Source organism: Meles meles, chromosome 1, assembly GCF_922984935.1.
Source record: "Meles meles chromosome 1, mMelMel3.1 paternal haplotype, whole genome shotgun sequence".
In the NCBI taxonomy this organism is placed as follows: domain Eukaryota; kingdom Metazoa; phylum Chordata; class Mammalia; order Carnivora; family Mustelidae; genus Meles; species Meles meles.
Window position 1 is genome coordinate 141,506,056 of NC_060066.1, and position 25,129 is coordinate 141,531,184.

The window sequence follows — 25,129 nt, forward strand, 5'->3', positions numbered from 1 at the left end:
TTAATTCCATACCATTTTGTTTTATTCATTTATTCATCTGGCCTGACAGTCAATGTTTTGAGTGCCTACTACATGCTGAAAAATATTTAGATTATTAACACGTTCCTCAAGAAGCTCAATTTTGTGGAAAGACAGAAGGAAATGGATAAATATGGTAATAAGTGTAACCACAGAAGCACAGAGTTTGTGGGAATATTTCTGATATGGATGTGCTGAATTTCAGTCAACAGAAAATTAATTAGCAAAACACAATGAGCGATCTTCAGGTATAATGACTATACTATTAAACTCAAAAGCACACATTTCTAGGCATTTTTATTTTTTATTTATTTATTTATTTATTTTTTAAAAGATTTTTTTTTTTAAAGATTTTATTTATTTATTTGACAGAGAGAGAGATCACAAGTAGGCAGAGAGGCAGGCAGAGAGAGAGGAGGAAGCAGTCTCCCTGCAGAGCAGAGAGCCCGATGCGGGGCTCGATCCCAGGACCCTGAGAGCATGACCTGAGCCGAAGGCAGCGGCTTAATCCACTGAGCCACCCAGGCGCCCCTTTCTAGGCATTTTTAATTTAAGCTCTATATACAACCAGTCTTAGGGCATTTCAGTTAGCAGAGTATTAAAACTGTTGTTCATAATGATAGTAATGACCCTAAATCATAAAAAAGGTAGTTAAATTACATTCAGCTTAACAATTTGATGCACAGGGATGCCTGGGTGGCTCAGTTGTTTAAGCGGCTGCCTTCAGCTCAGGTCATGATCCCAGCGTCCTAGGACTGAATTCCACATCGGGCTCCTTGCTCAGCAGGGAGCCTGCTTCTCTCTGTGTCTCTGCCTGCCACTCTGTCTGCCTGTGCTTGCACTCTCTCTCTCTGACAAAGAAATAAATAAAATCTTAAAAAAAAAAATCTGATGCACAAAGGGATAAACTCAACCATGTTGAAATGTGGCTATGAAATAAGACTTATTACCTCACAATTTGAGATGACTTAGATTTGACCGTTTGACGCCTGTAAAGTTATTAATGAATAAGAGCCGTGAGAAAGCAGTACTAATGGAAAGAGAGGGATCTTTGACCTGAGGAGTATATAAAAATGAATTTAGAACCCAACTTCCTAAAGCTGAGCTGCCAATCTTACTGCACATATGTAAGGAAATTTCAAACTTTTCAGTTATCAAAACCTCATTTGCTCACTCAAAATAGATAAATCAAGTAGATAAATGAAATATCTACCATGTGGGATAATAAAATTTCTTTCTGGGATTGAGACAGAAGCAAATGAGAGGAAAATTCTATTTCACAAGGATACTCAATCAGAATTTCAGGTGGTAATACAAAGCACTTTTATTTGATGAGTCAATTTTGAATTTAAAAAATGTCACCCTAGGGGCACCTGGGTGGCTCAGAGGGTTAAGCCTCTGCCTTCGGCTCAGGTCATGATTTCAGGGTCCTGGGATCGAGCCCCGCATCGGGCTCTTGGCTCAGTGGGGAGGCTGCTTCCTCCTCTCTCTCTGCCTGCCTCTCTGCCTACTTGTGATCTCTGATTGTCAAATAAATAAAAACTTAAAAAAAATGTCACTCTATAAATTCCTGAATAGTGAAGATATACCCACATATTCATTAAGATGTTAAAATTCCTTGTTTCTGTAAGTCGATTGTAAGCTAACAGAACTAACAACAGAATACTAACAAATGTGTCTGAAGCAGATATAAAAAGAATTCAATGGTCTCTTCAGATGTCAAGAGTCCAACTCTAGTATCTAAGTTTATTTAAAACTTCTCTTAATACTTTCATTCTCATTTGGCACTGCAAAAGGGACTTAGTTTATTCCTGGAGTCTTTCCAGTCCTCAAAACCCATACAAACACAAATACAAATCTCAAAACAAATTTGAAAATGCACAATACACCCAGTGAGTTTTCATTTGTAACAACAGAGAAATCAGACATAAACTTTAGCCAAACCTCACTTTTATCACAGTTAAAAGTTACTGCCAAAATTTTACTAAAGCTATAAAAGTATAAAGTATATCAGTAAGTTTTCAGAGTAGTTCTTTTCCCAACTATCCTCTTATAAAGATGCTAAAGAAAAAGGATACTGCAATAAAAAAACGGAAGGAACAGCTGGATCCTTTGTCTTTTATATCCTAGTAATTAGAAGGTTAATCAATTAGAAGCTCTTTTAAAAAATACAGAAGAGCTTCCTCATCTGTTCACTGCAGTCCAGTCACTTCAGGATAGGAGGAGGTAGAACTGACTGGCTCTTAATTCTGCAGTTATTTTATAATAAATTCACATTTTTTGCCTGTCAGCTCTAATTTGGGGAATAAATTTTAAGCTAGCATATAGTTTTTGGTAACCGAATTAAATCTCATACATAAATGAATACACCACATTTGAAAAAACAAAGCAGCAAAAATATTTCTTAAGAAGGAAAAAAAAGGGGGACGCCTGGGTGGCTCTGTGGGTTAAAGCTTCTGCCTTCAGCTCAGGTCATGATCCCAGGGTCCTGGGATCAAGCCCCGCATCTGGCTCTCTGCTCTGCAGGGAGCCTGCCCACCCCCCACCAACCCCTGCCTGCCTCTCTGCTGTCTGTCAAATAAATAAATAAAATCTTTAAAAAAAAAAAAAAAGTTGGGTGGGGAGATCATGTATGCCAGAGTTTATAGAAACAACTATTATGAGTGCTTGTGGGATTCTTTGAAAGCAAAGATCACTGTGGATTAGGGATAAAATATATCTTTCCATCCTATAATGCTGTAATACAGCTTTTTGAGATAGAGGTAAAATTTTCTGATCTGGATCACTGGTCTTAAGAACAGAAGTAAGTCTGGGCAGATTCCATACCCTGAGGTAGCAACACATAATGGTTTAGAGAGGCTGTGAAGCCAGAGAGCCAGAGTTAAAAAATCCCAGCTGTACCACATGAGAGCTCTGTGACTTTAAGTACTTTAACTTCTTTGTGTCTCCATTTATACCTTAAAATGGGAATAAGACTAGTAGTACTGAGCTCATTAAAGACTGGTGAGAAATTAAATCAGCTAATATTTATAAAGCAAAAAAGACAGTGCCTAGCACATGGTAAACATTTTAATCAGCCATTTCTTCTCCTCCTTTTCTAAGTATCCACTCCAATTTGATATACCAAAGGGTTTGTCTTTTGGATAGACTAAAATCCTTTGTTTGGGACAAGTATCATTAAATGATAATACACAGGAAAACTTTAGAAATTTCTGACATTCAATAATTTGGTTAATCATTTATTCAGCTCCTAATTTATTCACACCTTAGACTGTACAAAAAAGATTGCTGGTGCTGGGAAAACTGCAAAGCAATGAACCAAGCTTTTTTTTTTTTTTTGCATCCCAAGATCATCAAGTCCCTCTAAGCAGTTTTCAATTACTTGTCTAACAAATGTGTCTTAATATCTACCCTTTCCCAATTCTAATTTATCATTTCCAACAATTTGTAACAAAATAGATTAGCTAGTTATTGTTACTTTATTAGATATAACTCACCATTTTCTAAGTAGTAACAATTTCTGTGTAAAATGAAGCTATCCCCAGAAATTAGTTTTTTCAGGGAGAGTGAGCAAGTGCATGCACACATGAGTGGGGTGGGCGGAGGGAAAGGGGGAATATCTTAAGCCGACTCCACACTGTGTGTGGAGCTGAATGAGGAACTCAATCTCATGACCTAAGCCAAAACCAAGGGTAAGACACCCAACTGAGCCACGCAGGTACACCCCTGAAATTTATTTTAAGTTAATTTAAAGAAAACAGGAGGGGGGGGGATATATTAATCTTTTAATTCTTTTAAATTCTACAATACCTTTTTTGAAGGTAATATTTATTTTGACCAATGTATAGCCAACTTTTTGTTACAGGTATAGAGTATAAGATACAATCATAGGCAATTATTAGTATTTTATAAATATGTATAAAACTTAAGTTCCACTTATTCAGAAGACATACTAAATAATTTATAAATGACACCTTTTGTTCTTTCAATCATCTTTCCTCATTTGTCTCTCACCTATTTTATACTGCTTACCTCACCAACGAGCATTTCATATATAAGAACACCAAGTCCCCACCAATCTACAGCTCTTGTATAGGATGTTTCTGTTAATACTTCTGGGGCAAGAAATTCAGGAGTGCCACAAAATGTGCTTGTTCTATCTCCATATCCCATACCTGAAAAGGTAAAATTTAAGTATTTGTTAGCAAAGAAAAAATCTAGATGATAGATAAAACAACAGATGCATCCTTAGGAAGCAAAATTAAAGTTCCACATTTGTGTATGGTGAGCAAACTTAAGATATCCCAGACTTTTAAGTAAAACGTTAAAGACTGGTATAGAGAAAACTGTGCAATAGCAACTCTACTATTTAATTAATGGGCAAAAAGAAATAAAATTTTTTATATTTCATGTACTTATTTTCTCTTTCTTATCATTACAAGTGATGTTAAGAAGCTAAAACAAAAAAAACCGATTCTAAGCTTCAATTTCTATTATAAAAATAACAATTAGTATAGAAAATACCAAAAAAGCAAACCCTTAGATAATCCAGAGTTAGCCACCAAAACAATTTTGAAAAAGAAAAACAAAACGGGAGGTATCACAATTCTAGATTTTAAGTTATACTACAAACCTACAGTAATCAAAACATTATGGTACTGGCACAAAAACAGACATATAGATCTATGAAATGGGACAGAAATCCCCAGAAACAAACCCATAATTATGTGGTCAATTAATCTTCAACAAAAGAGGCAAGAATATGCAATGGGAAAAAGAAAGTCTTTTCAACAAATGGTACTGGGAAAACTAGACAGCTACATGCAAAAGTATGAAGCTAGACATACAAAAAATAAACTCAAAATGGATTAAAGACCTCAATGTGATATCTGAAGCCATAAAAATCATAAAAGTAAACATAGGCAGTAACTTCTCTGACATTGGCCATGGCAATATCTTTCTTCATAGGTCTCCTGACACAAGGGAAATAAAAACAAAAGTAAGCTACTGGGACTACACTAAAATAAAAATTTCTACATAGTGAAGGAAACAATCAACCAAACTAAAAGACAACCTATTGGATGGGAGAAGATGTCTGCAAATGACATATCCGAAAAAGCGTTAGCATCCAAAATATATAAAGAACTAATACAACTCAATACCACCAAAAATAAATAATCCAATTAAAAAATGGGCAGAAGAGAAGATGGCTGAGAAGTAGCAGGCTGAGACTACATCAGGTAGCAGGAGATCAGCTAGACAGCTTATCTAAACATTGCAAACACCTACAAATCCAACAGGAGATCGAAGAGAAGAAGAACAGCAATTCTAGAAACAGAAAATCAACCACTTTCTGAAAGGTAGGACTGGCGGAGAAGTGAATCCAAAACAACGGGAAGATAGACCGCAGGGGGAGGGGCCGGCTCCAGGCAAGCGGTGGAGCAACGGAGCACAAAATCAGGACTTTTAAAAATCTGTTCCACTGAGGGACATTGCTCCAGAGGCTAAACTGGGGTGAAGCACATGCAGGGTCAGCGTGGCCCCAGGTCCCGAGGGTCACAGAAGGATCGGGGGTGTCGGAGTGTCGCAGAGCTCGCAGGTATTAGAACGGGGAAGCGGGCTACAGAGACAGAGCCGAGGACTAAGCTCTCAGCTCGGGGTTACCTTGAACCGGTCACAGGCTGGGTGAGCTCGGAGCGCAGCTGGAGGCCGGGGATACGGGAGTGATTGGGTACTGTTCGCTGGGGTCGCACTGAGGAGTGGGGCCCCGGGCTCTTGGCTCCTCCGGCCGGAGATTGGGAGGCCGCCATTTTCATTCCTGTCCTCTGGAAAGCGTTCAGGGAACAGAAGCTCCCGAAAGCCAACCTGAGCCAATTACTTAGTCCGGCCACTGTTAAGGGCGGTGCAATTCTGCCTGGGCAAAGACACTTGAGAGTCACTACAACAGGCCCCTCCCCCAGAAGATCAACAAAAAATCCAGCCAGCACAAAGTTCATCTACCAAGGAAAGCAGGTTCAATACCTAGGACAGCAGCAAATTCCAGAGGAGGAGAAAGCAAAGCACGGAACTCATGGCTTTCTCCCCATGATTCTTTAGTCTTGTGGTTAATTTAATTTTTTTTTCAATTTTTTTCTTTCTTTTTTCTTCTTCTGCTAAATTTTTTTAAACTTTTACCCTTTTCTTTTTTAACGTTTTTTAACTAGTTTATCTAATATATATATTTTTTCCTTTTTATATATTTTCTTTGTTTTCTTTTTAAAATTTTTTTCTTTTTATCCCCTTTCTCCCCCCACTATTTGGGGTCTCTTCTGGTTCGGTTAAAGCGCATTTTTCTGGGGCCACTGCCACCCTTTTAGTATTTTACTTGCTCCTTCATTATACTCTTAACTGGACAAAATGACAAGGTGCAAAAATTCACCACAAAAAAAAGAACAAGAGGCAGTACTGAAGGCTAGGGACCTAATCAATACAGACATTGGTAATATGTCAGATCCAGAGTTCAGAAGGACAATTCTGAAGGTTCTAGCCGGGCTCGAAAAAGGCATGGAAGATATTAGAGAAACTCTCTCTGGAGATATAAAAGCCCTTTCTGGAGAAATAAAAGAACTAAAATCTAACCAAGTCGAAATCAAAAAAGCTATTAATGAGGTGCAATAAAAAGTGAAGGCTCTTACTGCTAGGATAAATGAGGCAGAAGAAAGAATTAGTGATATAGAAGACCAAATGACAGAGAATAAAAAGCTGAACAAAAGAGGGACAAACAGCTACTGGACCACGAGGGGAGAATTCGAGAGATAAGTGAAACCATAAGACGAAACAACATTAGAATAATTGGGATTCCATTTTGAAGGGTCAGGGGTGGGAGGTTGGGGGAAGAGGTGGTGGGTAATAGGGAGGGCACGTTTTGCATGGAGCACTGGGTGTTGTGCAAAAACAATGAATACTGTTACACTGAAAAAAAAAAAAAAAAAAAAAAAAGAATAATTGGGATTCCAGAAGAAGAAGAAGAAAGAGAGAGGGGAGCAGAAGGTCTATTGGAGAGAATTTCCCTAATATGGCAAAGGGAACAAGCATCAAAATCCAGGAGGTGCAGAGAACCCCCCTCAAAATCAACAAGAATAGGTCCACACCCTGTCACCCATAGTAAAATTTACAAGTCTTAGTGACAAAGAGAAAATCCTGAAAGCAGCCAGGGAAAAGAAGTCTGTAACATACAATGGTAAAAATATTAGATTGGCAGCAGACTTATCCACAGAGACCTGGCATGATATATTCAGAGCACTAAACGAGAAAAACATGCAGCCAAGAATACTCTATCCAGCTAGGCTATCATTGAAAATAGAAGGAGAGATAAAAAGCTTCCAGGACAAACAAAAACTGAAAGAATTTGCAAACACCAAACCAGCTCTACAGGAAATATTGAAAGGGGTCCTCTAAGCAAAGAGAGAGCCTAAAAGTAGTAGATCAGAAAGGTACAGAGACAATATACATTAACAGTCACCTTACAGGCAATATAATGGCACTAGATTCATATCTCTCAGTAGTTACCCTGAATGTTAATGGGCTAAATGCCCCGATCAAAAGACACAGGGTTATCAGAATGGATAAAAAAACAAAACTCATCTATATGTTGCTTACAAGAAACTCATTTTAGATGCAAAGATACCTCCAGATTTAAAGTGAGGGGGTGGAAAACAATTTACCATGCTAACAGGCACCAGAAGAAAGCTGGGGTGGCAATCCTTATATCAGATCAATTAGATTTTAAGCCAAAGACTATAATAAGAGATGAGGAAGGACACTATATCATACTCAAAGGGCCTGTCGAACAAGAAGATCTAACAATTTTAAATATCTATGCCCCTAACGTGGGAGCAGCCAACTATATCAACCAATTAATAACAAAATCAAAGAAACACATCAATAATAATACAATAATAGTAGGGGACTTTAACACTCCCCTCAATGAAATGGACAGATCATCCAAGCAAAAGATCAACAAGGAAATAAAGGCCTTAAATGACACACTGGACCAGATGGACATCACAGATATATTCAGAACATTTCATCCCAAAGCAACAGAATACACATTCTTCTCTAGTGCACATAGAACATTCTGCAGAATAGATCACATCCAGGGTCACAAATCAGGTCTCAACGAGTACCAAAAGATTGGGATCATTCCCTGAATATTTTCATACCACAATGCTCTGAAGCTAGAACTCAATCACAAGAGGAAATTTGGAAAGAACCCAAATACATGGAGACTAAACAGCATCCTTCTAAAGAATGAATGGGTCAACCAGGAAATTAAAGAAGAATTGAAAAGATTCATGGAAACAAATGATAATGAAAACACAATGGTTCAAAATCTGTGGGACACAGCAAAAGCAGTCCTGAGAGGAAAATATATAGTGATACAAGCCTTTCTCAGGAAACAAGAAAGGTCTTAAGTACACAACCTATCCCTACACCGAAAGGAGCTGGAGAAGGAACAGGAAAGAAACCCTAAACCCAGCAGGAGAAGAGAAATCATAAAGATCAGACCAGAAATCAATGAAATAGAAACCAAAAAAACAATAGAACAAATCAACGAAACTAGGAGCTGGTTCTTTGAAAGAATCAGTAAGATTGATAAACCCCTGGCCAGACTTATCCAAAAGAAAAGAAAAAGGACCCAAATAAATAAAATCATGAATGAAAGAGGAGAGATCACAACTAACACCAAGGAAATACAGACAATTATAAGAACATACTGTGAGCCACTCTACGCCAACAAATTTGACAATCTGGAAGAAATGGATGCATTCCTAGAGACATATAAACTACCACAACAACTGAACCAGGAAGAAATAGAAAACCTGAACAGGCCCATAACCAGTAAGGAGATTGAAACAGTCATCAAAAATCTCCAAACAAACAAAAGCCCAGGGCCAGATGGCTTCCCAGGGGAATTCTACCAAACATTTAAAGAAGAACTAATTCCTATTCTCCTGAAACTGTTCCAAAAAATAGAAATGGAAGGAAAACTTCCAAACTCATTTTATGAAGCCAGCATCACCTTGATCCCAAAACCAGACAAGGATCCCACCAAAAAAGAGAACTACAGACCAATATCCTTGATGAACACAGAAGCAAAAATTCTCACCAAAATACTAGCCAATAGGATTCAACAGTACATTAAAAGGATTATTCACCATGACCAAGTGGGATTTATTTTAGGGCTGCAAGGTTGGTTAAACATCCGCAAATCAATCAGTGTGATACAACACATTAATCAAAGAAAGAACAAGAACCATATGATACTCTCAAAAGATGCTGAAAAAGCATTTGACAAAGTACAGCATCCCTTCCTGATCAAAACTCTTCAAGTGTAGGGATAGAGGCACATACCTCAATATTATCAAAGCCATCTATGAAAAACCCACTGCAAATATCATTCTCAATGGAGAAAAACTGAAACCTTTTCCGTTAAGGTCAGGAACACGGCAGGGATGTCCATTATCACCAGTGCTATTCAACATAGTACTAGAAGTCCTAGCCTCAGCAATCAGAAAACAAAAGGGAATTAAAGGCATCCAAATCGGCAAAGAAGATGATATGATACTATCTTCACAGAAGATATGATATGATAAAGTGATATGATATCACTCTTCGCAGATGATATGATACTATATGTGGAAAACCCAAAAGACTCCACTCCAAAACTGCTAGAACTTGTACAGGAATTCAGTAAAGTGTCAGGATATAAAAATCAATGCACAGAAATCAGTTGCATTTCTGTACACCAACAAGATAGAAGAAAGAGAAATTAAGGAGTCAATCCCATTTACAATTGCACCCAAAACTATAAAATACCTAGGAATAAACCTAACCAAAGAGGCTAAGAATCTATATGCAGAAAACTATAAAGTACTCATGAAAGAAATTGAGGAAGACACAAAGAAATCGAAAAATGTTCCATGCTCCTGGATTATATGAATATTTTGAAAATGTCTATGCTACCTAAAGCAATCTACACATTTAATGCAATCCCTATCAAAATACCATCCATTTTTTTCAAAGAAATGGAATAAATAATCCTAAAGTTTATATGGAACCAGAAAAGACCTCGAATAGCCAAAGGAATATTGAAAAAGAAAGCCAAAGTTGGTGGCATCACAATTCCGGACTTCAAGCTCTATTACAAAGCTGTCATCATCAAGACAGCATGATACTGGCACAAAAACAGACACATAGATCAATGGAACAGAATAGAGAGCCCAGAAATAGACCCTGAACTCTATGGTCAACTAATCTTTGATGAAACAGGAAAGAATGTCCAATGGAAAAAAGACAGTCTCTTTAACAAATGATGTTGGGAAAATTGGACAGCCAATGCAGAAGAATGAAACTGGACCATTTCCTTATACCACATACAAAAATAGACTCCAAATGGATGAAAGACCTCAATGTGAGAGAGGAATCCATTAAAATCCTTGAGGAGAAACCAGGCAGCAACCTCTTCAACCTCAGCCACAGCAACTTCTTTCTAGAAACATCACCAAAGGCAGGGAAGTGAGGGCAAAAATGAACTATTGGGACTTCATCAAGATCAAAAGCTTTTGCACATCAAAGTAAACAGTCAACAAAACCAAAAGACAACTGACAGAATGGGAGAAGATATTTGCAAATGACATATCAGATAAAGGGCTAGTAACCAAAATCTAGAAAGAACTTATCAAACTCAACACCCAAAGAACAAATAATCCAATCAAGAAATGGGCAGAGGACATGAACAGACATTTCTGCAAAGAAGACATCCAGATGGCCAACAGACACATGAAAAAGTGCTCCACGTCACTCGGCATCAGGGAAATACAAATCAAAACCACAATGAGATACCACCTCACACCAGTCAGAAAAGCTAAAATTAGTAAGTCAGGAAATGACAGAAGCTGGTGAGGATGCGGAGAAAGGGGAACCCTCCTACACTGTTGGTGGGAATGCAAGCTGGTGCAACCACTCTGGAAAACAACATGGAGGTTCCTCAAAATGTTGAAAATAGAACTACCCTATGACCCAGCAATTGCACTACTGGGTATTTACCCTAAAGATACAAACGTAGTGATCCAAAGGGGCACGTGCACCCGAATGTTTATAGCAGCAATGTCTACAATAGCCAAACTATGGAAAGAACCTAGATGTCCATCAACAGATGAAAGGATAAAGAAGATGTGGTATATATACACAATGGAATACTATGCAGCCATCACAAGAAATGAAATCTTGCCATTTGCGACAACGTGGATGGAACTACAGGGTATCATGCTTAGTGAAGTTAAGTCAATCGGAGAAAGACAACTATCATATGACCTCCCTGATATGAGGATGTGGAGATGCAACATGGGGGGTTAGGGGGATAGGAGAAGAATAAATGAAACAAGATGGGATTGGGAGGGAGACAAACCATAAGTGACTCTTAATCTCACAAAACAAACTGAGGGTTGCTGGGGGGAGGAGGGTTGGGAGAGGGGGAGGGGGGTTATGGACATTGGGGAGGGTATGTGCTATGGAGAGTGCTGTGAAGTGTGTAAACCTGGCGATTCACAGACCTGTACCCCTGGGGATAAAAATACATTATATGTTTATAAAAAAATAAGAAATTAAAAATTAAAAAAATTAAAAAAAAAATAAAATGGGTGACAAAAAGAAAAAATGGGCAGAAGACATGAATAGACATTTCTCCAAAGAAGACACATGGATGACCAACAGACACATGAAAAGATGTCCAATATCACTCATCATCAGGAAAATGCAAATCAAAACCACAATGAGATACATCACCTCATACCTGTCCAAATGGTTAAAATAAAAAACACAAGAAACAGGTATTGATGAGGATGTGGAGAGAAAGGAACCCTTGTGCACTGCTGGTAGGAATGCAAACTGGTGTAGCCACTGTGGAAAACAGTATGGAGTTCCTCAAAAATTTAAAAATAGAACTACCTTATGATCCAGTAATCACACTACTGGGTATTTACCCAAAGAACACAAAAACACTTAGCACTTAACACTCAAACAATTTTAAAGGATATAGGCACCCCTATGTTTATTTACAATAGCCAAAATATGGAAGTAGCCCAAGTGTCTATTGATAGATGAGTGAATAAAGAAGATGTGGTATATATATATCTATATCTATATACACAACGGAATATTATTTAGGTATAAAAAGGCATGAAATCTTGCCATTTGCAACAACACAGATGGAGTTAGAGAGTATAATGCTAAGTGAAATAAGTCAAAGAAAGACAAATACTATATGGTTTCACGCATATGTAATTTAGGAAACAAAGGAAAAAAAGAAGACAAATTAAGAAACAGACTCTTAACTATAGAGAACTAATGGTTACCAGAGGGGAGGTGGGTGGGGGCATGGTGAAATAGGAGATGGGGATTACAGAGTACACTTATCATGATGAGCACTGAGTGATGTACAGGATGGCTGATTCACTATACTGTACATCTGAAACAAATCTAACATCGTATATTAATTATACTGGGATTAAATTAAAAAACTGGTAAAATAGGGGTTCCTGGGTGGCTCAGTGGGTTAAGCCTCTGCCTTTGGCTCAGGTCATGATTTCAGGGTCCTGGGATTGAGTCCTGCATCAGGCTCTCTACTTAGCTGGGGGCCTGCTTCCCCACCTCTTCTCTGCCTGCCTCTCCGCCTACTTGTGATCTCTGTCAAATAAAGAAATAAAATCTTAAAAAAAAAAAACCCTAGTAAGATTAAAAAATTAACTAAATGTGTCATAAAATATAGAGATATGGTATTAATCTTTTAGTTAACTAGCCCTCAAATTTATGTTCCTCAGAATTTAGTTTAATTTTATAATTCAGTAATATATTAATCAAATATACATTGTACATATTGAAGATAATGTCTCAATATATTCTAAAGTGTTAAAAGCTCCTCATAAAGCGGGGCGCCTGGGTGGCTCAGTGGGTTAAGCCGCTGCCTTCAGCTCAGGTCATGATCTCGGGGTCCTGGGATCGAGTCCCACATCGGGCTCTCTGCTCAGCGGAGAGCCTGCTTCCCTTTCTCTCTCTCTGCCTGCCTCTCTTGTGATTTCTCTCTGTCAAATAATAAATCTTTAAAAAAAAAAAAAAAAGCTCCTCATAAAGCATATTATGAAAGAATTTGGAAGAAAAGTTCTCAATTATAAATTTTAAAAGGTATAATAACTGAAAATCTCAAATGAATTTGTGAGTCTACAGATAAAGACATGAAAAGCATAATTAAATACATTAGTATATAAGGGTGGAGAAATTTTTTGTTTTCGGAAAATTTTGTTAACATTGTCACACTTTTTTTTTCAATAAAATATTATTTTAAAAAAGTTGATATAGTATCTGCTAAGGTCTACAAAAGCCTTTTAAATGACTTGGTCAAGATTAGGAAAACCTTAGTTACGGAAGACAGAAATAGAACTAATGTTTCTTGATCTTTATTCTATGCTTTGATCACAACTAGTGTACAATACAAATGCCATACTTTTGGGATAAAGCTACTCTAATTTTTTGTTTACTTTTGTTTATAATAGTGGTATTATAAAATCTGTGATATTTTAATGTAATATGTGTCTCAATTACAGTAATTTAGTTATCATATCTAATTCATTCTGATAAATTGTCTTGTCCTGGTATTTTTAAAGAAAGGCGAAAGTAACCCGAATTAGCTAGGACTTCAAACTGGCAAAACTCCAAGGAGTTAAAGGCTCTAGAATCATGAAAATCTGGGTTTAAACTCTTGCTTTGCCACTTGTTAGCTGTGAGAAGTTTAAAAAAGTTGTCTAATCTCAAAGGCTAGTTTCCTCATCTATATGCTGGAGTTAATACTACTACCTACCTTCACAAGACTGTTCAAAATTAAAGGAGATCATGCTCATGAAGCATTTGGTAAAGTACCTGGCATACTGTAAATGCTCAAAAATTGTTAGCTATTATTATTATAATATACTACATATTTTTATGATAATGAAGAAAAACATGTTTCATAAGTCTAGTTATTCAATATGTATCTTCTGTGTACCTGTTAAGTTCTAGGCATCCATGCCAAATGGTACAAACATAAAAATGAAAGATACAGTTCTTGTCTTTAAGGAGCTTACAGGACACTGGAAGCAAGCAGATATATATAGGTTTTTATTTTTTTTTTTAAAGAGAGAGAGAGGGTGAGAGTGCAGGGGAGGGGCAGCAGGAGAGAGATAAAGAGAATCTTAAGCAGGCTCCATGCTCGGTGCAGAGCCCAACATGAGGCTCAATCTCACAACCCTGAGATCATGACCTGAGCCAAAATCAAGAGCTGGGGAAGCTTAACCAACTGAGCCACCCAGGCGCTCCATATATTGATAATTTTATAAGGATACAGTATGAGTAAGATATTAGGGAAACACTGACAAAGGACTCCTAAAGTTGACTTGGGAGGTGAGATAAGAGGAGAGGAACCTCAGGTAAATTTTCTGGTGAAGCAACACCTGAGTTGAGTTTGAAGGATGAGCAAACGTTACTTAGCAAATAGAGTTGAGATGGATGATACTGGTGGAGAGACAAAGACTGTCAATAGTTCATTGTTGCTGGAGCAGAGTGCACTAGACAGAGAGCAGCAAGACAGCTGGGTGGGGACCAGGAAGTGCACTGTGTACCATGTCTTAGCCTTTGAAGGGTTTTTAGCATGGGTGTGCCATGGTCGGATTTGAATTTAATGGGCACTTTAAGCATTTTGGCAACTACATGGCAGGTGGATTTGAAGGAGGAAAAAAAAATCTAGATAGAGGACAGGTGAAGAGGCTATTAGTTTTGTCAAAACTGGATGACAGCTAGCACTAGTAGAGAGGAAATGAAAAGTTTAAGACATATTAAGAAGGTAGATGTCAGCACAATTTGGTCATTAACTTGATATGGAAAAGTGAAGAGAACAGAGTCCAGGATAGTAACACATTTTCAAGTTGGGAGGCTGAGAAGATTGTGGCAAAATCAACTACAAACTAGACTATTTGAAGAAAAGAAACTATTTTTGTTTGTATAGTGTTGGAGATACCTATTGACTATTCAAGCAAAGCTGTCAAGTAGATAGTTAATATTTATGTTACGAAAGGAATAATAGATCTGGGAATCATTAGCATATTGCTTACAGTTAGAAACTAGCAGTGAAGAGCAATGAGCTAAGGACAAATTCTGAGGAACAAAAGCATTTAAATCAACAGTGTTCAATACAGGGAAGTCCAATAAGAGAAAAAAAAATATTATCAGATTCAGATTAAGAGGTTGGGGGTAAGTGATGGAGTTCACTCATTCACTTGTCCAACTACTTATATTAATCGGATGTCCACAGAATACTTAAGATGTGCCAAGCACTATATTATACATGTGCTATGGAAACAAAGCTGAATAAGAAACAAGAAGCTACCCAGTATAGAAGGGAGGCAGAGACAATGTTCATTACAATGCAACGTACTAAATGTCAAGATGAGAATACCTATTTACTATATGTTAGGCACTGTGCCACATATCTCCAATTCTCAAAATACTCTTAAAGAAGAAAAATTACAGACTCAATGAGGTTCGAAGAAACTCATCCCAAAACACAGCAAGTAAGTGGCAAAGCCAGGATTCAAAGCTAGGGCTGTATGGTTGCATACACCTACAGTCTTTACACTTTTGCCACCTTGGATTCACATTTCCCGTTTATTTATTTACTTTTGAATATATAGGAAGGATTCTGATATATATGCATTTTTTCTTCTTATTTAACAATACTGTAAGTTTTAAGAAGCTGGAGAGAAGTTATTAGGCCTATGTAATGTACTCTGTACAGTCCCAGCAAAGTAAAAAATTTGGTGCTTAACCAATGTTTTCTCAGAGTAGTGACAGAATTATTAATTATACAAAGAGATCTTAGGTTTTATGATCTTAGGTTTTATGATTCATATCCACAGAATTTTAATAATGTAATAACAATGCTATGAACAGTCCATAACATATTAATAAAGAATAAATTAAAGTTAGAAATATATTTTACTCTCTATAGACAAATTTGAAAACTACCAAGTACAAAGGAATAGTAATCTATTAGAAAAGGAACTTTAAAATATCTAATTACCTTCTTTGCAAAGACCAAAATCAGCAATTTTCACAAAGCCCTCTGTATCTAGCAATAAGTTATCCAATTTCAAATCTCTGTTCAGGATTAAAAAAAAAAAAAATGCAAAATGAAAAAAAAATCAATAAGATCAGTAGATAATGTAGAACAAAAATCATTTCAATATGAGGAGCAGTACTTTACTAAAAATGAGTTTTTTAAGTTATGATTTGAGATTTAAATATTATATAACAAACGTTCACTCTTTTCCTTTTGGCAACTTTATTTCTCTACATAATATAGTTTCTGAATAATTTTTGCCCTGTTATATAGAGAAGAATATTTTAAAATGGAAATGTTTTATCTACTCAAATATGTATTTTAAAACATGGAAGGAGTTCAAGTATTTTTAACTCTGATTTTATTAATTTGTTATTTGTCATAAATCTGACTTGGACTAAGTTTAAAGTTTGTCTACACACCAATCATAAGAAAAAACTGTCAAGCTCATGTATAAATAAAGTTATCAAGACTGCAGGTTTAAACTTCTAAGAGAATAATGCAAAATAAAGAGAAAGCTATCTATCCATACTAACTGATTAAAAATTAAGTTACAAATATTTTATCCTTTGAGTAAAATCAGACCAAGAGAAAACTCTTACCTTGGAAATACTGTTGTAAGTAAATTGATGTTTTTAGTCTCCTGGTTCTTACTGGCCTTCCTGAATTTGTCTAGTCTAGAAGCAATGCTATTCAAAGTAGTCCACTGTTTGGCTGCTGGGCTATTAACTATTTGTTACTAGCCTGCAATTTGGTAAGGTGCTTATACTAGTACATAAATCAGCTTTGTCACCAAGTACAGTATTTAGCTGACACCAACACTTAAGCAGGGTGATGTTTTATATTCTGGCACAAGCTACTTATTTTATCATGGACAAATTTTGAGAAGTATTGGTCTGTCAAAGTTTTCAGCAGTGGATCAGCTGAACATAAAATATTCACCAGAATGAATACCATTGGTGATTTTTGTTATTATAGGCCAACGTGTAATTTGACTATTTTAGTTATGTAACAGGCAGAAGAAAAACAAGTTTCATCATATAATTACTGCATTAATTATTTCTTTTAGAAGTGGAGCTTAACATTTTTAGAGGTCACTTATCATTTGAACAAGAAAATTAAAAAGTTGGTTAAACACAAAATATCTTTCTTAATTATTTTTAATTCGAATTCACACCAAAAGTAAGCCATTAGAAAGTATCAAAACTTTACTCACCTATAAACAATTTTGTGTTCATGTAAATACTGCAATCCAAGAACTACACATGCAGCATAAAATCTGAAGAAATAAATCAAAAGAAGTTTAATAAATTCTACTGCTCTTGAATCCCAGTTTAGACTTTTATGCTTCAAAGCAGAATTCTGTAGTTAACTAATTTCACAAGTATTTATTTAGTCATACTGTGTGCCAGACACAGTAACACATGTGCTAAATAAGTGTAAAATTAAAAAGAAAAATACAATCTCTATAATGGAAGCCATTAACTTTGCCTGGGGGTGGTGTCACTGAAGTCCAGAGGAGACATTTGATCTGGATAAATTACAGTTTACCTTAAGGGCAGAAGGACCGTGTGAAAAGTAAATTCTCATGGGGGAAATAGAGGGCATTCATTCCCTAAGAGGGAAAGCAATAGAGGTGTAAAAGGTATAAGTCTGACAACTATTAACAAGTATTTGTGGCTGAACTAAGAATGACGAAGTGGGAGACAAGCTGCAAAGACAGCCTGGGGTCAAGTTGTGAAGGACCCTGAATGTCATATTATGGATACTGAAATTTCTTTTTTTAGCAATAGAGAATCACACCATTTAAATCAGAGCAGAATGAGAAAGATTTTTAGGGAGAGTAGTATGAAGGCTGGAGTAGAAGTAGGTAGATATCTAGAGGGAAACCAAAGATATAAGGTTGTTTCAGTATGGTAGCAGATGGCAGACACTAAGAACCTCCCATGTAGTGGTTAACACAGAGAGTAGGAGATGGATTCAAGAGAAACTTTAAAACTAGTATGACAAGACTTGGTGTCTCCCTAGCAGTAGAGGATGCAGGAGTGGAAAAGCTTAAGATTCTCAAGCTTTCCTTTTTTGTGTAAAGAGTGATAGGTAAAGAGAGAAGTAACCAAGGTTTTGTGGGGGAAATGAGGTTAGCTTTCGACATGTTGAATTTGAATTGCCTTGGGGCAGGTGAAGAAATTGGATAAGTGGGTTTGGAGTTTAGGAAAACTTGGGCTCAGCCAAAACATTAACTCTTGAGGAACAGGGTCATGTTTGTCTCTTGCACTGTTTATCCTAAATGTTTAGCACAATTCCTGACACATAGCAGGCTTACTGAATGAGAAGATAGGTAATAAACGAATGAATTTTAAAAAGCAGATCTGTCTTCAGTGTAGAATAGCTTATAAGGAAAAACGTAGGAGAATCAGTTCTTAATTATGCAAGTAATATATAGGCATTTTCTCTATAAGTACACCTAATACCCCTGGGTCTCGAAGCACAGTATCAGTCATCCATCCATCCATCTCACCCCAATGCCACTATCATCTATAGTGATAACTACTCGTTAGTTTGGTGCATGTTCTTCAAACTTTTAGAATACACTTAGAGGCAAAAAAACAAACAAACTTATATGCACAAGTTGGTAACTTAGCTACATCTTGTATTTACTTATTTTTACAAAAAATGGAGCCATAATTTGGAAGAATTAAAAAATGCAAATATTTAGAAATATTTGATTATACATTAGATCTTATATAATTATTTGCTGAAAGTTTAAAGAATTTAGCTGACGTCTATTAAACAGATGTGATTCTAAACTTGCTTAAGGTAGTTATTTTTATACATAGTTTTTAGGAAACCTATTTTGGTGACAAAACATAATAATTATAAAAATATCTTGATTTCTCTTTTCTCTTTTTATAACAAATTACCCTAATGATACTCAACAAATAGTATATATTGTTTAAAATATATATTTTACTGAAGCTTACTAAACTATGTGTCAGGTACTACATTGGATATTTTTTGCTTTTAACATTAAATATTAATTTAATATTTAATCTTCAAATCAGCCTTTAAATCTTTTACAGGAACAGAAAATGAAGCTCTCAGAGAGAGTAACTAATTAGTCTAATGGTGCAAAGCTAGGAAACAAATTATTTTTGATATCACCATCTTGGTCAGTAACAATTCACTAATCACCTAATATGCACCAACCATACTTCTAGGTGTTTCACTAATAGACAGAATAGACACTATTCTCCCTTTTAGTGAGGGGAGACAGGCAATAAAAGCATAAAAAATAAAGAGATGGTTTCAGGTAGAAATAAAGTCCTATGGAGATAATAAAACAGAAAATAGAATAAGACTGATCTGATTTGGGCATTAGTGATACAGTGGTATTTTAGATAGGGTACTCAGGAAACGATTTTGAAGAAATAACATTTGAGGTGAAATCTGATCTTAATCTAATGGGATCTTATCAGAGGGAGGTACTTCAGATTTGAGGTACCGCAATGCAGCATTTTATTTTTGTATTTCACTGGGCTGAACAGTTTCATTTGTATATGCCTTGTATTCTCAACAAAAACAGAAGTTCCTTAAGGCAGAACTGGATTTTAAATTTCCTTAAAAGAGGGCAGAGCATAGCAAAACAAAACCAAACGAATTCCCATGTGCAGTTAGCACAGGCTAAGCACAGTCTAGATGCTCTGCTTTTAATCCTTAAATATTCAGGGAAAGCCTTCTACTTTTTGACATCTGTCTCCTTTTTGAAAGCTTCACTAACCACCAGAACTAACATCTCTATTTCTTCATCTGAAACTTGAAGGTATGAGAGGACTCCTATTTTCTGTCATTATGAAAATCGAATAAAAGAGTGAAAGTGAAAATGTTACACAAATGTCAGTTGTCAGAATACAGAGAGTAAAGGTTTACTACCGGTTTATGATCTTTATGATTTGGGATGTTTTCAAAGTGGGCTGATCAGACCTGCTAATAATCTGGATGTTGCATGTGAGGGAAAAAGAGGATCAAGAATGACACCCTCAAAAAAAAAAAATCCCTCAAATCAAGAAACAGACTCTTAATCATAGAGAACACATTGATGGGTTACCAGAGGGGAGGTGGGTGGAGGGATGGGTTAAATAGGTGATGGGGATTAAGGAAGGAACCTGCGATGAGTACCAGGTAATAAGGTGATGGGAGAGGAATTACTGAATCACTATACTGTACACCTGAAGCTAATATGACACTACCTTAACTGGAATTAAAACCTTAAAAGAAATGACTCCTTATGTTTTGGCTTGAACAACTCATGCTGCCATTTATTAAGAAGGGGAAGATTAGAAGAGTAGCAGGTGGGAATGGTGGGTAAGGTTGCAGGGAAATGGGAAAAATCAGGACTTTAGTTTGCAAAGAGAAATAGTTATTAGTCATATGAAGGGAAAAAGTCAAGTTGGTGCTGAATGTTATTAGAGTTGGAAGTTTAGGCAAGAAGTCAGGGCTGGAGATACAAAGTTGGTAAACATCAGCATACAGAATGTGGCTATTTGGAGCACTTTCCTAGGTTCAAACCCTAACTTCATTACTTGAAGAGCTATAAAACTGGGATAACAGTAGGGGGAAAATATATATATACGTATATTTAATCTCAAATTTCCTATTACTTTTCTTAATGCATCTGAAAAAGCAAAATCTTCATATAACACTGAATTCAAAAACCACAAAAAGAGAGTGAGAAGTTTGCTTTCTACACCTTTCATTGGAGGCAATATGCGTACAAGTTTCTTTCACGTCCTTTCAGAGATACTGTAAGCACATGCAAACAAATAATTTATACCCTTTTAACTTATTGTCCTTTAAAATGCAAATATAAATATTTCATACAAATACATGATGGAGACTCCTTTATACTTTCTTTTTTCACTTAACAATATACTTTGAGTAGTTAGTATTTAAAGTCATGGTTTCTTAAAAAAAAAAAAAAAAGCCATGATTCAAGATGGCATTCCCTAGGAAGAAATTATAACAGAAAAAAAAGGGAGAAATTTTACTAATATGAACCTAAACTGTGTATCTAAATTATCAAGTATGATTTAGGTTAATCTATAAATTTTCAACATGGACAACGGAGTAAAATACATTTATATATAGCAAAAAGGTAAGTAAGGTGAGTTCTCATATTCTTAGCAGAAATTTTCCATTTGGAAAGAAAAAAAAAATCAGCTTTTCTCCTTCCTAGCAAGAAATCTGTCATATAAAAAACTTAGAGAAATGTCTAAAGCATACTCACACAGCTCTTGGTTCAGAAAAGACATCAGTATGAATGTGCATCATTAGGTCCCCACCGGCAGCATATTCCATTACAAAGCAAACATGCTCTTTGGTTTGGAAACATGCAAAAAGGTTCACCAAAAAGGGATGTCTTACACTATTCACAGTTTCAAAAATTCTTTTTTCACACATCAGGCTGTAAGAGAAAACATTTAAAAATCAATAGGTTTTAAAAATAAAAAAAAAAAAACAATAGGTTTTTCAACAAAAGTTTTAGTTGAAAATAACATTACTTAAAAAATTAGTGAACTCCAAAAAACCAAAGTTCTTACCTATTATAACTTTAAAACCATAAAATGTGTCTTAGTTTTGCTTTAAAAATTTGGTCTGCTTGATATATATAACTTTAATTGAAATATATCAATGAAAACTAAAATGTATAATCAGCATGACATAAAGGTCAGAGTTCACACTGACTATCAGAAATGGTGAGAATTTAGCAACCTAAAGAATAATTAAAACCGGGGCACCTGGGTGGCTCAGTGGATTAAGCCGCTGCCTTCGGCTCAGGTCATGATCTCAGGGTCCTGGAATCGAGCCCGGCATCGGGCTCTCTGCTCCGCAGGGAGCCTGCTTCCTCCTCTCTCTCTGCCTGCATCTGCCTACTTGTGATCTCTATCTCTGTCAAATAAATAAATAAAATCTTTAAAAAAAAAAAGAATAATTAAAACCACTTTTTAAAGATTTATTTTATAAAGAGGGAAAGAAAGAGAGCATGTATGCATGGTAGGAGAGGAGAAGAGGGAGAGGGAGAGTGAGAGGGAGAGAAGCAGACTCCCTGCTGAGCAGGGAGCCTGCAGGGTTCAATCCTAGGACCCTGAGATCATGACCTAAGCTGAAACCAAGAGTGGGATGCTCAACTGACTGAGTCACCCAGGCACCCCAAGAATAATTTAAAAAATATAAAATTTTTGATGAAGGTAATATCAAGGACAGTCTTTATAATTCATAAGCTATAGTATTCAAATATTTTTTCATATAAAATATGAAGTTGAAAGGTAAAGATATGCCGCATAAAATTTTAATTTAGAAGCCTGACTGGAAAATAAAGAGACTCCACAGAGAATTCTATTAACATGCTTCAAGAAAGAAGCTCCTTGAGAATGATCTAATTTATAAAAATCTATAGCAATCACAGGTTTTGCCTTTGCGCAGCTTGTCACTCTTACAAGCTGCTACAAAGAACAGTGATCATCCTTATGGACTCTGGAACATTAATTTTGCCAAAATAGCAAAAAATACCATTCCTCCTTTCCAAGTAATCCTTGGAAAGGATCCTTACTTTCCAAGTAATCAACTTGACTTTAAAACTCAATGTGGAAGAAAACCAGGTCAAATACTGTTTATTTTTTTAAAAGACTTTATTTGAGAGAGAGAAAGCGAGCAAGTGAGTGAGCAGGAGGAGCAGAGGGGAAGGGAGAGTGAGAGAATCCCAAACAGACTTTAAGCTGAGTGCAGAGACCGACATGGGGCTTGATCTCATGACCCTCAGACCATGACCTGGGCAGAAACTAGAGTCAGATGCTTAACCAACTGAGTTACCCAGGCACCCATCAAATATTATTCAACTACAAGTTGAATTAACATATTTTAAGCACCTGATGAAAATAAAGATATTAATATACATTTTACAATTAGATTATGTCTTTAATATAAAATAGGCACTTTGTTGACACTGTTTAAAAGCATTAACAATGTCTTTGTTTTTAAAATTAAAAAATTGCTTAGATTTTTGTTATTGCTAATTTCAAAATGCCAAAAAAAGCTAATGTTAGAGGGAGGTAGATCCATTCTTCTTTCCTTTGGTTGTTTTAAGAAGGAGTTATTTTTTTTTTTTTTAAAAAGGGCAATTTTATAGATAAAATATTTATTTTGGTATCTGGGCTATACTGCTGTGACTCAAAAAAATTTTGAGTAGAATTTTGAAAACATTTAAGAGCAAGACAAAACTAGAGAGGGTAGGAGACAAACCATAAGAGACTCTCCACCATAGGAAACAAATTGAGGGTTGCTGGAAGTGAGGGAGGTGGGGGGATGGAGTAACTGGGTGATATACATTAAGGAGGGCACTTATATAATACTGGGTATTATTTAAGACTGATGAATCACTGACCTCTACCTCTGAAACCAAGAATACATTATATGTTAATTAACTGCATTTAAATTTAAAAAATTAAAAAAAAATACCTGTTGTGTAGAAGGAGCATGGAATTTTTAATGTTATGTTAATATAGTTGCCTCTGGATTACGAACTAAAACATCTGCTCAGTTTTAAATACTGACAGTAAATGCAGCTATTATGGAATAGTGTTTAGACTCCAGTAATAAGGTCACATTCTAGACAAACTCTTACCCTCTCTCTGATTTCACACAATTTTATTGTGTGAAACAGAAAACAAATTTATTGTTTATAATTTTACACATACTAAAAAACAAAGTCCCACTGTAATTGTTTTAAAACTAGGGTTATGTCTACATATATTTGGCAATGTTTCTAAGTGTTATTACAAAGTAAGTGATTATTAGAAATAAATTCCAAAGAAGACTTTAAGTTAATAGCTCTGATTTTTATCACCACTTAAATATATCAGAAAATAATGTCCAGTTGGGTAAGCCTGATAAGATGGCTTCTAAAACAATAGATTCATGAAATCTATCTAAATTTTGGGTACTATAGATAAAACATTCAGACAAAATAAAAACAAAAAAGATGTTTGGGCTCAAGCAGATAACAACACTGTCTCTTCATTGTCTATATGGTTTTATTTATGGGTAAATTACTAATTTACTAATGGGTGAATCACTAATTCTCATGGATGGGTATTAGGTTAGACTTGTGTTAAACATGTAAATGATGTAAAAGATTGAGACTCACTGATCAAAATGCCTCTTAAAATGGTTTTAATGTCATTCACAGGAGTGCTTTGATGAGGACTAGGAATACTTAGGAGGACTGGATAGATGTCTCAGACTCTTAGGTAAAGGAGGCAGGCTCTTCGTAGACCAAAATTGTCACAATAATTTCAGGCATTTTACAGCACACCAAAAAAGCTACACTGTTAGCATCTAAGTTTTCCCAACCTTACCAAAATTGTATATTCCCCTTAAAAATTCATGGAACAATCCAACCTTATTAAAAACTTCAAATTTTATTCATTCTGTCCAGAACATTTCCCTCACTTCTCTCCGTATTTCCAAGCATCTTCCATCTGCCAAAGAATAGCACAAATCCAATCTCTCTTACAAGGCCTTACCTAAATCCATCTGCACACCATGATGTTCCCCTTTCTTTGAGCTGCTACTGTCTGTAGTGTTTATTTTAAATTCAAACATACCTGGTCTATTTTATTTACATAACTAATGTACTTATGTTTTATTTCCCTAAGTGACTAATTCCATCCTAACATTTTTGTACACTTTCTTCAGAGTTCAGTACATTATTAGACATTCTAGAAACTTAGAAGCTTGTATAAATAGTTATTTTGGTCAGTGGAAAATAACATCATTAATAAGACTAAGGTCTTAGGACTGAATCATATTCATGTATATTTTATATGTATAGATTTTAAATATAAATAAATGTATAGTTATTTATAAAAT

At 35.8% G+C, this 25,129-nt stretch overlaps 1 protein-coding gene across 2 annotated transcripts in view; it reads right to left on the reverse strand.

Moving 5' to 3' along the window:
• Positions 1-25,129, reverse strand: part of PKN2 (protein kinase N2) — a 140,498-nt gene that overhangs the window by 3,265 nt on the left and 112,104 nt on the right. For both annotated transcript variants that reach the window (XM_046004623.1, XM_046004613.1), the window contains 4 exons: positions 21,489-21,665; positions 17,421-17,483; positions 16,166-16,242; positions 4,051-4,193 (listed from right to left, as the gene is read on the reverse strand). In XM_046004623.1, coding sequence (XP_045860579.1) covers positions 4,051-4,193; positions 16,166-16,242; positions 17,421-17,483; positions 21,489-21,665 — 460 coding nt within the window. The remainder of the gene's footprint in view (positions 1-4,050; positions 4,194-16,165; positions 16,243-17,420; positions 17,484-21,488; positions 21,666-25,129) is intronic.